The following is a 13,318-nucleotide window of genomic DNA, read 5'->3' as shown; positions in this document are numbered from 1 at the left end:
AGTCAACACAGATTCAGGGTATGGGAAGTTGGCAATTTTTATATCATCAGAGATGGTGGAGGCCAAACATGGGGGAAGAGAGAGTCCTTCTTAACTCATAGCCTGAGGCTCTACAAAGATTCATATTCTATGCTAAGCCATAGCTACTTCATCCGTGGTTTGTTCAATGAGTTGGGAGTCACACAACACCATACACCCGTCAACCACAACTTCGATAACACAATGGTTGGAGTCGCCCAAAGCACCTGAACTTTGGACCATGGGTGGAATCAGCTCATATATTTCAGCTACCATCTCATTCTCATTGTACGGGCTCCTGGGATTAATTTACTCAAGATTTACGATGTTTCCTGGGTATGTGGAACACACTGAAGTAATCCTACCAGCTAGGTTAAAATGAGAGTTGTGTAGTAGGCAAGAACATCTAGTTCACTTTCTGAGTTAGACACAGGTAGTCCTCGACTTATGACAGTCCATTTAATGACCATTCAAAGTTACAATGGCACTGAAAAAGTTTTTCACACTTCCAACTTTGTAGCATCCCCATAACTGGGTGATCAAAATTCAGATACTTGGAAACTCATATTTATGACAGTTGAAGTGTCCCCGGGTCCCTTTTGTGACCTTCTGACCAGCAAAGTCAATGCAGAAGGCAGATTCTCTTAACAACCCGGTTACTACTGCAGTGATCCACTTAATGACCGTGGCCAGAAAGCTAATAAAACAAGGCAACGCCCACTTAAATCAATGTCTCACTTAACCACAGAGGTTTTGGGCTCCGCAGTGGCCGTATTTTAAGGACCACATGCAGAAACTCAGAAAGGGAGCTCAGTAAATGTAAGTTTTCAAAAATCCACCAAGCAGTGGTGCCCAAATATATCTGTCTGCCTTACGCAGAGTTTATTTGGCTTTGAGCAAGCAGAGCAAAACAGGGGTAGCCACAGCATCTTATTGGTACATTCTCTCTTATTACTCTGGTCAGTCTTTAAGTCCATCCCAGCCAGAGTCGAAGCTTCACAGATCTCCCTGGTACTACCTGGTTCTCATAAGCAGTTGAGGTCATTGGTCACTGAGCGCATGGCCGTCTAATGCGCATGGCTGTACGTAACCTTTTCCTCTCTTCCCACATCTGGTTCTGCTAATTAGGGGAGCTCATAGGTATCCGAGATAACCAGCTACTGAGACCCTGGCATTTTACCGCACATGTCTTTACGTAACGTTTCCGCTGTTCCTACAAATAAAACAACTGTCTCACTTAGCAATGAAAGTTCGGGGTTGTTAAGTCGAGGACTAGCTGGACACAAGCCGTACGGGATTCTCCAATGTGAGAAGAGCCCAGTGTTCTGACCGAGGCTTCCCGAGAGCAGGAAGCAAACTCCTGGTCCCGACAAAAAACCCTTTTATTAATGGACTGTGAATTCTGCTCCACATCCAGCAAAGTCTTTCAAGGGAGGATTTACAGTCACAGACCTTATCTGGCTTGGAGAGCTGCCAGGCTGATATGTGCAAAACTTGGCAAGGAGCCTTGGAGAATCACGAACCAATGAAGTGAACTAATGGTCTCCTGCAAACTCCACTCCCCTTTCGCTCCTCTTTTGTTTCCTCTGGGAGGGGCCATTCACCGTCCACCTGTGGCCTTACTCCCAAGTCAACCCCTGTTCTTTCGTTTTTTTCCTTCGTCTGGCAACTCTGCGGATGCAGAGTGCTCGACCACCACAGGTGCCCCCGACATGAGTGATGTCAAGCTGGCCACGCCCAGCTGGCCACACCCACCACGGCCCCTCAAGGTCAAACACAACCCTGATGCAGCCCTCAATTTAATCAAATTTGTTACCCTTGATGTAGGGGAAGGAGTGGCATAAGATGGGGGGCAGAATGAAAAGAGGCACTAGCCTAGAATCCCCTTTCGCTCCTCTTTTATTTCCTCTGGGAAGGGGCCATTCATCCTCCACCTGTGGCCTTACTCCCAAGTCGACGCCTGTTCTTTAGCTCTTCCCTTCATCTGGCAACTCTGTGCATGTGCACACTGGGAACAGGCTCCAGCTGTTCCTCTGCCTCACTGATGTCTGACTCTGAAGGCAGCTGATAACTGTCAGACGGCCCTGGCCCCCTCTCTGCCTCCGACACAGAGCCCTCATCAGAGCCTTCCCCAGACTCCAGGACTGGCCCATCTTCCTCCCCAACCCTCCTCACTGTCCGAATCTGCTACCAGCTCCACTGGCGCAGTGCATCCTTGAGCAAACCAGCAATAGTAGCAGCCGGAACCCACCTCTGGTGATGAGAGGTGACATGATAGCAGTGTTCTGTTATTTGAGGGGCTGCCCCAAAGAAGAGGGAGTCAAGCTATTCTCCAAAGTACCCGAGGGCAGGACAAGAAGCAATGGGTGGAAGCTAATCAAGGAGAGAAGCAACTTAGAACTAAGGAGAAATTTCCTGACAGTTAGAACAATTAACCAGTGGAACCACTTGCCTCCAGAAGTTGTGAAAGCTCCAACACTGGAAGTTCTTAAGAAGATGTTGGAGAGCAATTTGTCTAGGTGTAGGGTTTCCTGCCTAAGCAGGGGGTTGGGCTAGAAGACCTCTAAGCTCCCTTCCAACTCTGTTATTCTGTTCTGTTCTCCCTCTGACCCCAATCTGTGAGAAGCTGATAGCTGGCATACGGCCCTGGCCCCCTCTCTGCTTCCGACACAGAGCCCTCCTCAGAGCCTTCCCCAGACTCCAGGACTGGCCCACGTTCCTCCCCAACCCTCCTCACTGTCCGAATCTGCTGCCAGCTCCCCACAACACCCAGAACAAAACCCCGCTGATTGATTTCTCACGGTTTCAGCAAACTTACAGAACTTTCTGCTTCCTGCGCTGAAAGACCGCTCGCCAGCCCTCTGACCTTCATGGAACCTGTCATCGATGACCCTGAGATGTTGTCTGTTGGTCCTTTGATTTGCATGGAACCCATCAGGGTCTTGCCTCCTTTGATGTGCAAGGAGCCCACCACGGACTTCCCCGCGTAGCTGCTGGCCGGGCCCTGGATGTTCATGGACCCCGTGACTGAGTTTTCGGGATCCCCGTAAGCTGCGCCGCTGACCTGCATGGATCCCTCCAGCATTTTCTCACTGCCTTCCGTTGGCCTGGCAGGAACCTCCCTGGACTTAGTTTTCGACATCCTTCTTGCTTTTTCATCCTGGGAGGTTGCGTTTCAAGACTTGACATTCCCAGGGACAAATACAGACCCACAGGGACAAGCAACGCATGCATGAAATAAAAGAGGAAGAAGAGAAGAAGAAGAAGAGAGAGGAGGCTCTACGGAGATTCTCAGTCCTTCCAGGTCACAGATCTGAACCCTAAATAGCACTAGCAATAGCACTTAGGCTCATATACCACTTTATAGTGCCTTACGGCCCTCTCTAAGCGGTTTACAGAGTCAGCCTCTTGCCCCCCAACAATCTGGGTCCTCATTTTACCCACCTCGGAAGGATGGAAGGTTGAGTCCACCTTGAGCCGGTTAGGATCGAACTGCTGGCAGTCGGAATGCAGTGTTTGCCTGCAACATTGCATTGTAATACCTGCACCACTATGGCTGGCTTCCTTCCTTCCTTCCTTCCTTCCTTCCTTCCTTCCTTCCTTCCTTCCTTCCTTCCTTCCTTCCTTCCCAAGCTATAGCAGACTTACTGTATATACCGCTTCACAGTGCTTTTACAGCCATCTCTAAGCGGTTTGCAGAGTCAGCCTCTTGCCCCCAACAATCTGGGTTCTCATTTTACCACCCTCGGAAAGGCTGAGTCATCCTGGAACCAGTCAGGATCGAACTACTAGCAATGGGCAGAGTCAGCCTGCAATATTGCATTCTAACCACTGTACCACTATGGCCCTCCCTCCCTTCCTCTTTCCTTCCTCCCTCCCCACTTAGCACTTAGGTATATATACCACATCACAGTGCTTTACAGCCCTCTCTATGCGGTTTACATAGTCAGCCTTTTGCCCCCAACAATCTGGGTCCTCATTTTACCCACCTCGGAAGGATGGAAGGCTGAGTCAACCTTGAGCCTGGTGAGATTGGAACTGCCAAATTGCAGGCAGCCGGCAGTCAGCAGAAGTAGCCTGCAGTACTGCATTCTAACCACTGAGCCACCATGCCTTCCTTCGTTCCTTCCTTCCCTTCCTTCCCAAGCTATAACAAACTTATATACCACTTCACAGCCCTCTCTAAGCGATGTATAGAGTCAGCCTATTTGCCCCCAACAATCTGGGTCCTCATTTTACCCACCTTGGAAGGATGGAAGGCTGAGTCAATCGTGAACTGGTCAGGATCGAACTCCTGGCAGTGGGAATGCAGAGTTAGCCTGCAACACTGCATTGTAACAACTGCACCACTATGGCTGGCTTCCTTCCTTCCTTCCTTCCTTCCTTCCTTCCTTCCTTCCTTCCTTCCTTCCTTCCTTCCTTCCTTCCTTCCTCCCTTCCCTTCCCTTCCCTTCCCTTCCCTTCCCTCCTTCCTTCCTTCCTTCCTTCCTTCCTTCCTTCCTTCCCAAGCAAAAGCAGACTTATATACCACTGCTTTCCAGCCCTCTCTAAGCGGTTTACAGAGTCAGCCTCTTGCCCCCAAAGCACCCAAACGCTAGACAAGGAATAATAACGGACGGAAGCTGAACATGGAAGAGATTCAACCTGGAAATCAGGAGGGATTTTCTGACCATGAAAGCAATCAACCGATGGAACAGAAGTTGCCTTCAGAAGTTGTGGGCGCTCCATCCCTGGAAGCTTTCAAGAAGAGATGGGACTTAGCCATCTGTCAGAAATGGTGTAGGGTCTCTTGCTTGGGGCGAGGGGGCGGGGGAGGTTGGATTAGATGACCTCCAAGGTCCCTTCCAGCTCTGTTAAATCTGATACCCATGTGAAGGGCGAGCTTGGACCTCATCCTCTCTGACAGAGGAGAGGAGAGAGTTACTCCTGTGAGTTTCCGCAAATCCCTGCCTTATGGAACCCAATCAATTCCATGGCTTGTCCAATCCTCAAGTTACCATAACACTCTGGAGTCTTGGAAGAGGTTCTTTTTGTGACGTTCCAGGCAGATGTTCTTGCCTGGGGGGGTCACCTAGTCCAAGACAACCTCGCACCAACCTCCCTGGGCTCCTAATGGGGCCAGGTGGGCCTGGATCTTGATTGGCTGAAGGTTCTTAGAGGGGAGGTCAAGTCACAATGAAGCTCACCGCTTGCCTAACAACCCACAAGCTGATTTTATGTGTTTGTTGGTGTCCCGCTTTTATTATTTTTGTAAAAGAACTCAAGGGGGGGGGGGGCAAACATATCCGACACACCTTCCTCCTCTCATTTTCCCCGCTAGAATAAACCTGTGAGGTGGTTGGACTGAGAGAAAAGGATTGGCTGAAAGTCACCCAATCAGCTTTCATGGCTAAGGCTAAGGTGGGAGTAGAACTCACCGCCTCCTGGTGATTGGCCCAAAGTCACCCAATTGGCTTTCAGGGCTAAGGTGGGACTAGAATTCATCGTCTCCTGGTGATTGGCCCAAAGTCGCCCAATTGGCTTTCATGGCTAAGGTGGGACTAGAACTCACCGCCTCCTGGTGATTGGCCCAAAGTCGCCCAATTGGCTTTCATGGCTAAGGTGGGACTAGAATTCATTGTCTCCTGGTGATTGGCCCAAAGTCGCCCAGTTGGCTTTCAGGGCTAAGGTGGGACTAGAACTCACCGCCTCCTGGTGATTGGCCCAAAGTCACCCAGTTGGCTTTCATGACTAAGGCAGGACTAGAACTCACCACCTCCTGGTGATTGGCCCAAAGTCACCCAGTTGGCTTTCATGGCTAAGGCGGGACTATAACTCACCGCCTCCTGGTGATTGGCCCAAAGTCACTCAGTTGGCTTTCATGACTAAGGCAGGACTAGAACTCACTGTCTCCTGGTGATTGGCCCAATGTCACCCAACTGGCTTTCAGGCCTAAGGCGGGACTATAACTCACCGCCTCCTGGTGATTGGCCCAAAGTCACCCAGTTGGCTTTCATGGCTAAGGTGGGACTAGAACTCACCGCCTCCTGGTGATTGGCCCAAAGTCACCCAGTTGGCTTTCATGGCTAAGGTGGGACTAGAACTCACCGCCTCCTGGTGATTGGCCCAAAGTCACCCAGTTGGCTTTCATGACTAAGGCAGGACTAGAACTCACCACCTCCTGGTGATTGGCCCAAAGTCACCCAGTTGGCTTTCATGGCTAAGGCGGGACTATAACTCACCGCCTCCTGGTGATTGGCCCAAAGTCACCCAACTGGCTTTCAGGCCTAAGGCGGGACTATAACTCACCGCCTCCTGGTGATTGGCCCAAAGTCACCCAGTTGGCTTTCATGGCTAAGGTGGGACTAGAACTCACCGCCTCCTGGTGATTGGCCCAAAGTCACCCAGTTGGCTTTCATGGCTAAGGTGGGACTAGAACTCACCGCCTCCTGGTGATTGGCCCAAAGTCACCCAGTTGGCTTTCATGACTAAGGCAGGACTAGAACTCACCACCTCCTGGTGATTGGCCCAAAATCACCCAGCTGGCTTTCATGGCTAAGGTGAGACTAGAACTCACCATCTCCTGGCAATTGGCCCAAAGTCACCCAGTTGGCTTTCAGGATGAAGGTGAGACTAGAACTCCCAGTCTCCTTGGCCCAAAATCACTTTCATGGCTAAGGCAGGACTAGAATTCACTGCCTCCTGCTTTCGAGCCTGGCGCTTTATTGCCACATCCATCACATACTGTAGATTCCAAACCTCAGAATCTAAACCAAATTCATCAGATTTTTCTTTTTCTTTTTCGAGTGATATCTAACAGCTCGGGGTATATTTTTGGCACTGCTTCCTCTGTTATACCGAAGGTGCTTTCTTTCAAACGGCAGGTGGACTGGTTTTGCTTGAAGACATTTTGCTTCTCATCCAAGAAGCTTCCTCGGTTCTGACTGAAGTGGGGGGGGGGGGGAGAATGGAAGGATTTTATATTCCTTGCCATCATCTGGAGGGCACAGCTAACCTTCTACATGGCCTCAATGACTCTCAGAGAGAGCACCAACGACCAGAGGACGGCAAGGAATATAAAATCCTACCGTTCTCCGCCATCCAGTCAGAACTGAGGAAGTTTCTTGACCGAGAATCAAAACATCTTCTAGCGAAACAAGTTGCCTTTTGAAAGAAAGCACCTTGGGTATATCCCTGACTTGAGACAGCTGAGAATCTCCATAGGCGTAGTTCCTCTGTGGTTTACCAGTTGTTGCATGCCACAAACGGGGCCACGGGAACAAGCAGAACCCCCTCCGTGGGGTGCAGGCAGAATTCGAAACCGCTCCCCCTCCGGTTCGTGGAAAAACCTCTCTCCACGGAGTCAGTCCCTGTTGGCCAAACGTTTTGGGGGGGGGGCATTGGTTTACATTGTTCAGGTAATATGCCTCCCACATTTCAAACGGTGCTAAGTCACCCCCCCACCCCCGGCTCTGAAAATGTTCCTCCATTGAAACTTCATTTCATTTCATTTCATTTTCATTTTCATTTTCATTTTCCCTTTATTTGTATGCCGCCCTTTTCCCTGGGGGGACTCAGGGCGACTCACAGTTCAAAAAAGGGGGGGGGGGAGGAACAAACAATTTCCAACATAAGGACAATACAACATATTAAAAGAAACACAACAGTCACACAATTCGAGTGGGGTTAGAGTCTTTAATAGCAATAGCAATAGCAATAGCAGTAGACTTATATACCGCTTCATAGGCCTTCAGGCCTCTCTAAGCGGTTTACAGAGAGTCAGCATATTGCCCCCAACAATCTGGGTCCTCATTTTACCCACCTCGGAAGGATGGAAGGCTGAGTCAACCCTGAGCCGGTGAGATTTGAACCGCTGACCTGCTGATCTAGCAGTAGCCTGCAGTGCTGCATTTAACCACTGCGCCACCTTGGCCAGCTGGGACAGCCAGATCTTTAGGGCGGCGCGGAAGGACTGGAGGGTGGTGAGGGTCCGGATCTCCACGGGGAGTTCGTTCCAGAGGGTTGGAGCAGCCACCGAGAAGGCTCTCCTCCGGGTAGTTGCCAGTTTGCACTGGCTGGATGATGGAATTCGGAGGAGGCCTAATCTATGCGATCGTATCGGTCTAGTGGAGGTAATTGGCAGTAGGCGGTCTCTCAAGTACCCAGGTCCAGTACCATGAAGGGCTTTATAGGTGATAAGTAGCACCCTTGAATCGCACCCAGAGATCAACAGGCAGCCAGTGCAGCTCGCGGAGGATAGGTGTTACGTGGGTGAAACGAGGTGCACCCACAATCGCTCGCGCGGCTGCATTCTGGACTAGCTGAAGTCGCCGAATGCTCTTCAAGGGCAGCCCCATGTAGAGGGGGCTGCCTACTCAGGGTCCTACTCCAACCCCTTCAGCAATTACCGTACATCCTATGGCTACTCGGATGATGTTTTAACCGATTGGTGAAATCTTGTTCTGAGCGAGGCTTCCCCAAAAAAGCACAAAGCATTCCTTGTCCCGACAAAACCCCTTTTCTTAAAACGAATGTGAATTCCTGTCGTTCACCTTCAGCAAAGGCCTGGCAAACAGTCTTTCAAAGGAATATTTAGGACTACAGACCTTATCTATCTTGGAAAGCTGCCGTGTCAATATTTCCCCAAATGAGGTGCTGTGCAAGGAAAGACTTGGGCACAGAGTCTCTGGGATTCACGGACAGATCTTCACACTCCTGAAACGAACGAACGAATTGTACCTGCAAAAGCCCCCTCCCCTTTTCTCCCCTTGGAAAAACGTCTCCCAAGGAAAAACAAAATCCAGTTGCCTTTTGAAAACGCAGCAAAAAAACGTGGGCACAGAGTCTCTGAGATTCACGGACAGATCTTCACACTCCTGAAATGAATCTAACGACCAAACGAACAAATTGTTTCCTGCAAAAAGCCCTCTCCCCTTTCGCTCCTCTTTTATATCCTATGGGAGGGGCCATTCACCGTCCACCTGTGGCTTTATTCCCAAGTCGACCCTGATTTCTTAGCTGTTCTTTTCTTCTGGCAGCTCTGCGCATGCGCACACTGGGAACAGGCTCCAGCTGTTCCTCTGCCTCACTGCCGTCTAGCTCCGAAGGCAGCTGAGAACTGCAAAATTGCCCTCTCTGTCTCTAACGCTGAGCCCTCATCAGAGCCTTCCCCCAGACTCCAGGACTGGCCCATGTTCCTCCCCAACCTCCTCACTGTCCGACTCTGCTGCCAGCTCCACTGACCGCTGGTGGGCCATAGCCAATCTGGCTGTCATCTTAAGCCATACTAGTCCATTGCATCAACACACTGATTATTGGACTTCCTGGGAGGAGCCTACTGGTGAAGGCAGCAAAAAATCAGCTGCCTCCGAATTCCTGGCTACGTACCTGTTTAGAGGATCTTCCATCTGACGTCTTATCAGGTTTTCTTATCCTTCAGGCAAGAGGGAAAGAAGAAACTGTTTTGCTGGCAAATGCTCTTCGATTTTTGCAGCTTTTGTGCTTGCAAGGAAAGGGGGGCGAGCCCAAGGCAGAACGGCTGTCCGTGCTGGGAATTTCAAACTGCCTTGTGCAGGACAAAGTAGGTCTCTCCCACTCTGCTCTAAGTTTTGTTTGATTTAATCTTATCACGAGCTGAATCCGTTTACTGCGAGGACAATAATTGCTTATCAACATTTTAGTTTCTTCTCTTTTTCTCCTCCGAAAAATTATTTACTCAGAGGCTTTTAAAATGGCGCCGAGCAGGCTGGTTTCTCCGGTAATAACGAACACTTTTTGCTAATCCTCAAAAGACTTCAAAAGAATTCAAAACAAAAGAGATAGCTTATCAAATGTTTTGGTTTCACAATAGAAGAATTTTACTCCTTCATTAACTTTGTTATTTGGAAGTTAAATGGTGATGAATCTGTTGAACGGTCTTGTTACAATGTTTACTCACTGAAAGTTTTGCCAAGCCTAAAACTTCAAAATAAAAGCCTCTTTACTTAAAGCTGCATATTTAGGCGATACAGCTTTATTAACTGCAGGCAGACAAATTTTGAAATGGCCTCAAAACCAAATATTAACTTGAAGTCTTCACCCTCTACTTCCAGGGGTACACCCTCAGTGCCTGGCACAAAGCTGCAGCCTCCGCTTCCTACGCCCCCTGCTGGGGATGTATTAACGAAAGAATTTTTTCTGAGTAATCTAAACGAGGCTCTTAATGCACAGACAATTAAAATGGAAGATAAATTTAGAGATAATAGAGAGGAGAGAAAAGAGGAAATAAAAGAAATGAAAGAAGAAATTAAAAGTGAAATTAAAAGTGAAATAAAAGGACTTAAACAGGAGTTGTATGAGAAATTTGAGGCTAAGGTTGATAAAATTAGAGACGACATGCTGAGTCTTGTAACTGTATTAACAGAACATATTTCTGGAGTGGAAGATACTCTAGAGGTTCTTAATGATGCCAATGCTAACTTGACATTGAAAACAGAGGTGGTGGAACAAAAAGTGGAAAATGCTGAAAAAGAAATTATTATGATACAGTACCGACAAATGGAGCTTGCATTAAGAGTAAGGGGGCTGCGTGAGGAGAAACAGGAGAACCTGAAACAGATCCTATCGGAAGCTTTTGACCGCCTGATGGGAAGACCAGGGACCAACCAAGGCTGGCAAATTGACAAAGCTTACCGCGTTAACTCCTGGCTGGCAAAGCAGAAGCAGCTTCCTCGAGACATCGTTATATATTTTACTACAAGAGAGTTCAGAAATATGGTACTGCAAGCGTCTTATAACACTAAGCTTCAAATTGGCGGTCAAGACCTGGCTGTTTTGAAAGAGATACCACCTCAAATGTTAAGAGCCAGAAGAGACTACGCTTTTTTGGTCGAAGAACTCAGAAACCGTCAGATACAGTATAGATGGGATGCACCATTCGGCATCATATTTACATTTGATAAGCAAAGGTACCGCCTCAACTCTGTATGGAAAGCCCGAGATTTTTATTATAATATATTGAAGGCTGGACACCCTGCACCATATGGACCTAGAGAAAGACCACAAGAAGGACAGGATAGACAGCAAACTACACAACCACCAGACAAGATGGAGCATCTCTCTTCTCTAGAAGTGCAAGGTGCTATGGAACCAAGACCTAGCCGCATGACTACTAGACGTATGGAGAAACAAGCTAAGAAGCAACAGTATCAACAATTATCGGCCATCGATCAAGGAACTACAACAACAAATCTGGAAGCAGTGGGAGGAGCTAAACCTAAGGTTAAACAGGCCGTGCAGGAAGCTCTAAAAATGCTTCAACCAACCAAAGATGACAACTAAGATTTTAACATGGAATGTCAACGGACTGAACTCTCCACAGAAGAGGAAGAAAATATTTCATTATCTTAAACAGTTTAAGAACGATGTAATTTGTTTGCAAGAAACTCATATCAAGTCAACTGATCAAAAATATCTGATCAACTCAAAACTTGGTCAACATTTTGCAGCTTCTGCTATGGAAAAGAAGAATGGTATAGTTGTATACTTAAGAAAAGATATGAAAGCTGAATTAATAGAAGCAGATCCCTTCGGAAGATATATTGCTTTAGACTTGATCTTAGAAGGGAAAAAGACATTACTTTTGGGAATTTATGCACCCAATCAACAGCAAGATAGATTCTATAGAAATCTTCATGCTAAATTAGTACAGTGGGACTATAGTTCCTGTATACTATTGGGTGACTGGAATGGAGTGATAGACACTAAGAGAGATAAGAAGATTTCCCGCCTAAATACCAAGATGCGAGCAAAGTTACCCAAATCCTTCTTTGACATTATGGATGATTTTGAATTGAGAGATATCTGGCGAGAAAGAAATGCAGAGGAATATGACTTCACTTTCTTCTCGGACAGGCATCAATCCCTTTCAAGGATTGATTTTATTCTAACTACTAATGATTTGCTTTCTAGGGTCAAGAAAACAAAGATTGCAGCTAGAGTCCTTTCGGACCATAACCCAGTTTGGATGGAGTTGGGAAGGGTAGTGCAGGCAAGAAGGTTTTGGAGACTGAATGAAAATTTATTTAGATATGAAAACTATATTAATGATTGTAAAAAATTACTATCTGAATATTTTGTTTTGAATATGAATAAGGGTACATCTATGGAATTTGTATGGGATGCAAGCAAAGCGTATATGAGAGGAGTTTTGATGAATATAAATAAAACACATAGAAATAAGCAAGGGTTAAAACGAACAGAACTGGAAGAGGAAATTAAGAGAAAAGAGCTGGAGTTAACAAGGAAACCAGACGATACAAAGGTTAAGGAAACTATTAACATATTAAAATCTCAATTTGACATGTTGATCTCTGACCAGGTAGCTACTAATTTATTATATGCAAAACACAATACTTTTTGTAATGCAAACAAACCTGGCAGATGGTTAGCTTATCAGATTAGGAAAAAAAGGAAAACTCGAAATATATCTAAAATGATTTACAGAGGGAAGGAGGTGTTCCAACAGGAAGAGATTCAAAAGGCTTTCTGGGAATTTTTTACAGAACTGTATAAAGGGGATAAAATTAATGGTTTAGACATAGACAAATATTTAGACAAGGAGAAAATACCTTCAGTTAGAGAAGAACACAGGCAAAAATTGAATCAACCAATAACCTCGGGGGAAATCCTGCAGGTAATTAAGCAATTAAAGCCAGGGAAAGCACCAGGTACAGATGGCTTGACAGCGGTTTACTATAAAAACTTACAGTTAGAAATGGTAGAACCTCTTAGAGAATTATTTAATATGATTCAAACGGAAGGTAAAGTCCCTCCATCTTGGAAGACAGCGTTTATATCTTTGATACCCAAAGAAGATCAAGATACTACTCAACCCAAAAATTATAGACCCATTTCATTACTGAATGTAGATTATAAAATTTTTACTAAAATATTAGCAAATAGGTTAATGTTGGTCATTCAACAATTGATACATACGGACCAAACAGGTTTTATACAAGGGAGACAGATGAAAAGTAATGTCAGATTAATTATTAATGCATTAGAATATTTGGGAAAGAACAACCAGATCCCTGCTGCGTTTATATTTTTGGATGCTGAGAAGGCCTTTGATCGAGTTAACTGGCAATTTCTGTTGAAGATATTGCAAAAAATGCAGATAGGAGATAATTTTTTACAGTCAATTAAAGCAATATACCAACAGCAAACAGCACAAATCATAGTCAATGGAAGTTTAACAGACTCTATTCAAATTGGAAAAGGTACAAGACAGGGTTGTCCTTTGTCCCCATTATTGTTTATTATAACTTTGGAAGTATTGTTG

General features: G+C 46.5%; 1 protein-coding gene across 2 annotated transcripts in view; it reads right to left on the bottom strand.

Annotated features, from left to right (window-relative positions):
- Nucleotides 1-13,318, bottom strand: part of PRKAR1B (protein kinase cAMP-dependent type I regulatory subunit beta) — a 105,118-nt gene that overhangs the window by 83,655 nt on the left and 8,145 nt on the right. Inside the window, exon 1 of one of the 2 annotated variants that reach the window (XM_087728648.1) lies at nt 2,837-3,169. The exons of the other annotated variant lie outside the window; for it this stretch is intronic. Within the exon in view, the coding sequence (XP_087584774.1) occupies nt 2,837-3,160 (324 nt within the window). The 5' untranslated portion in view covers nt 3,161-3,169. Of the gene's footprint in view, nt 1-2,836; nt 3,170-13,318 lie in introns of those variants that run through there. 2 annotated transcript variants of the gene reach the window in all.

The sequence above is a fragment of the Thamnophis sirtalis genome, unplaced genomic scaffold (genome assembly GCF_051295495.1).
Source record: "Thamnophis sirtalis isolate CommonGarterSnake01/CBP01778 unplaced genomic scaffold, rThaSir2_p1.2 scaffold_14, whole genome shotgun sequence".
Lineage (NCBI taxonomy): Eukaryota > Metazoa > Chordata > Lepidosauria > Squamata > Natricidae > Thamnophis > Thamnophis sirtalis.
Note: the sequence above shows the minus strand (reverse complement) of the source record. Positions and strands in the feature narration are given on the sequence as shown.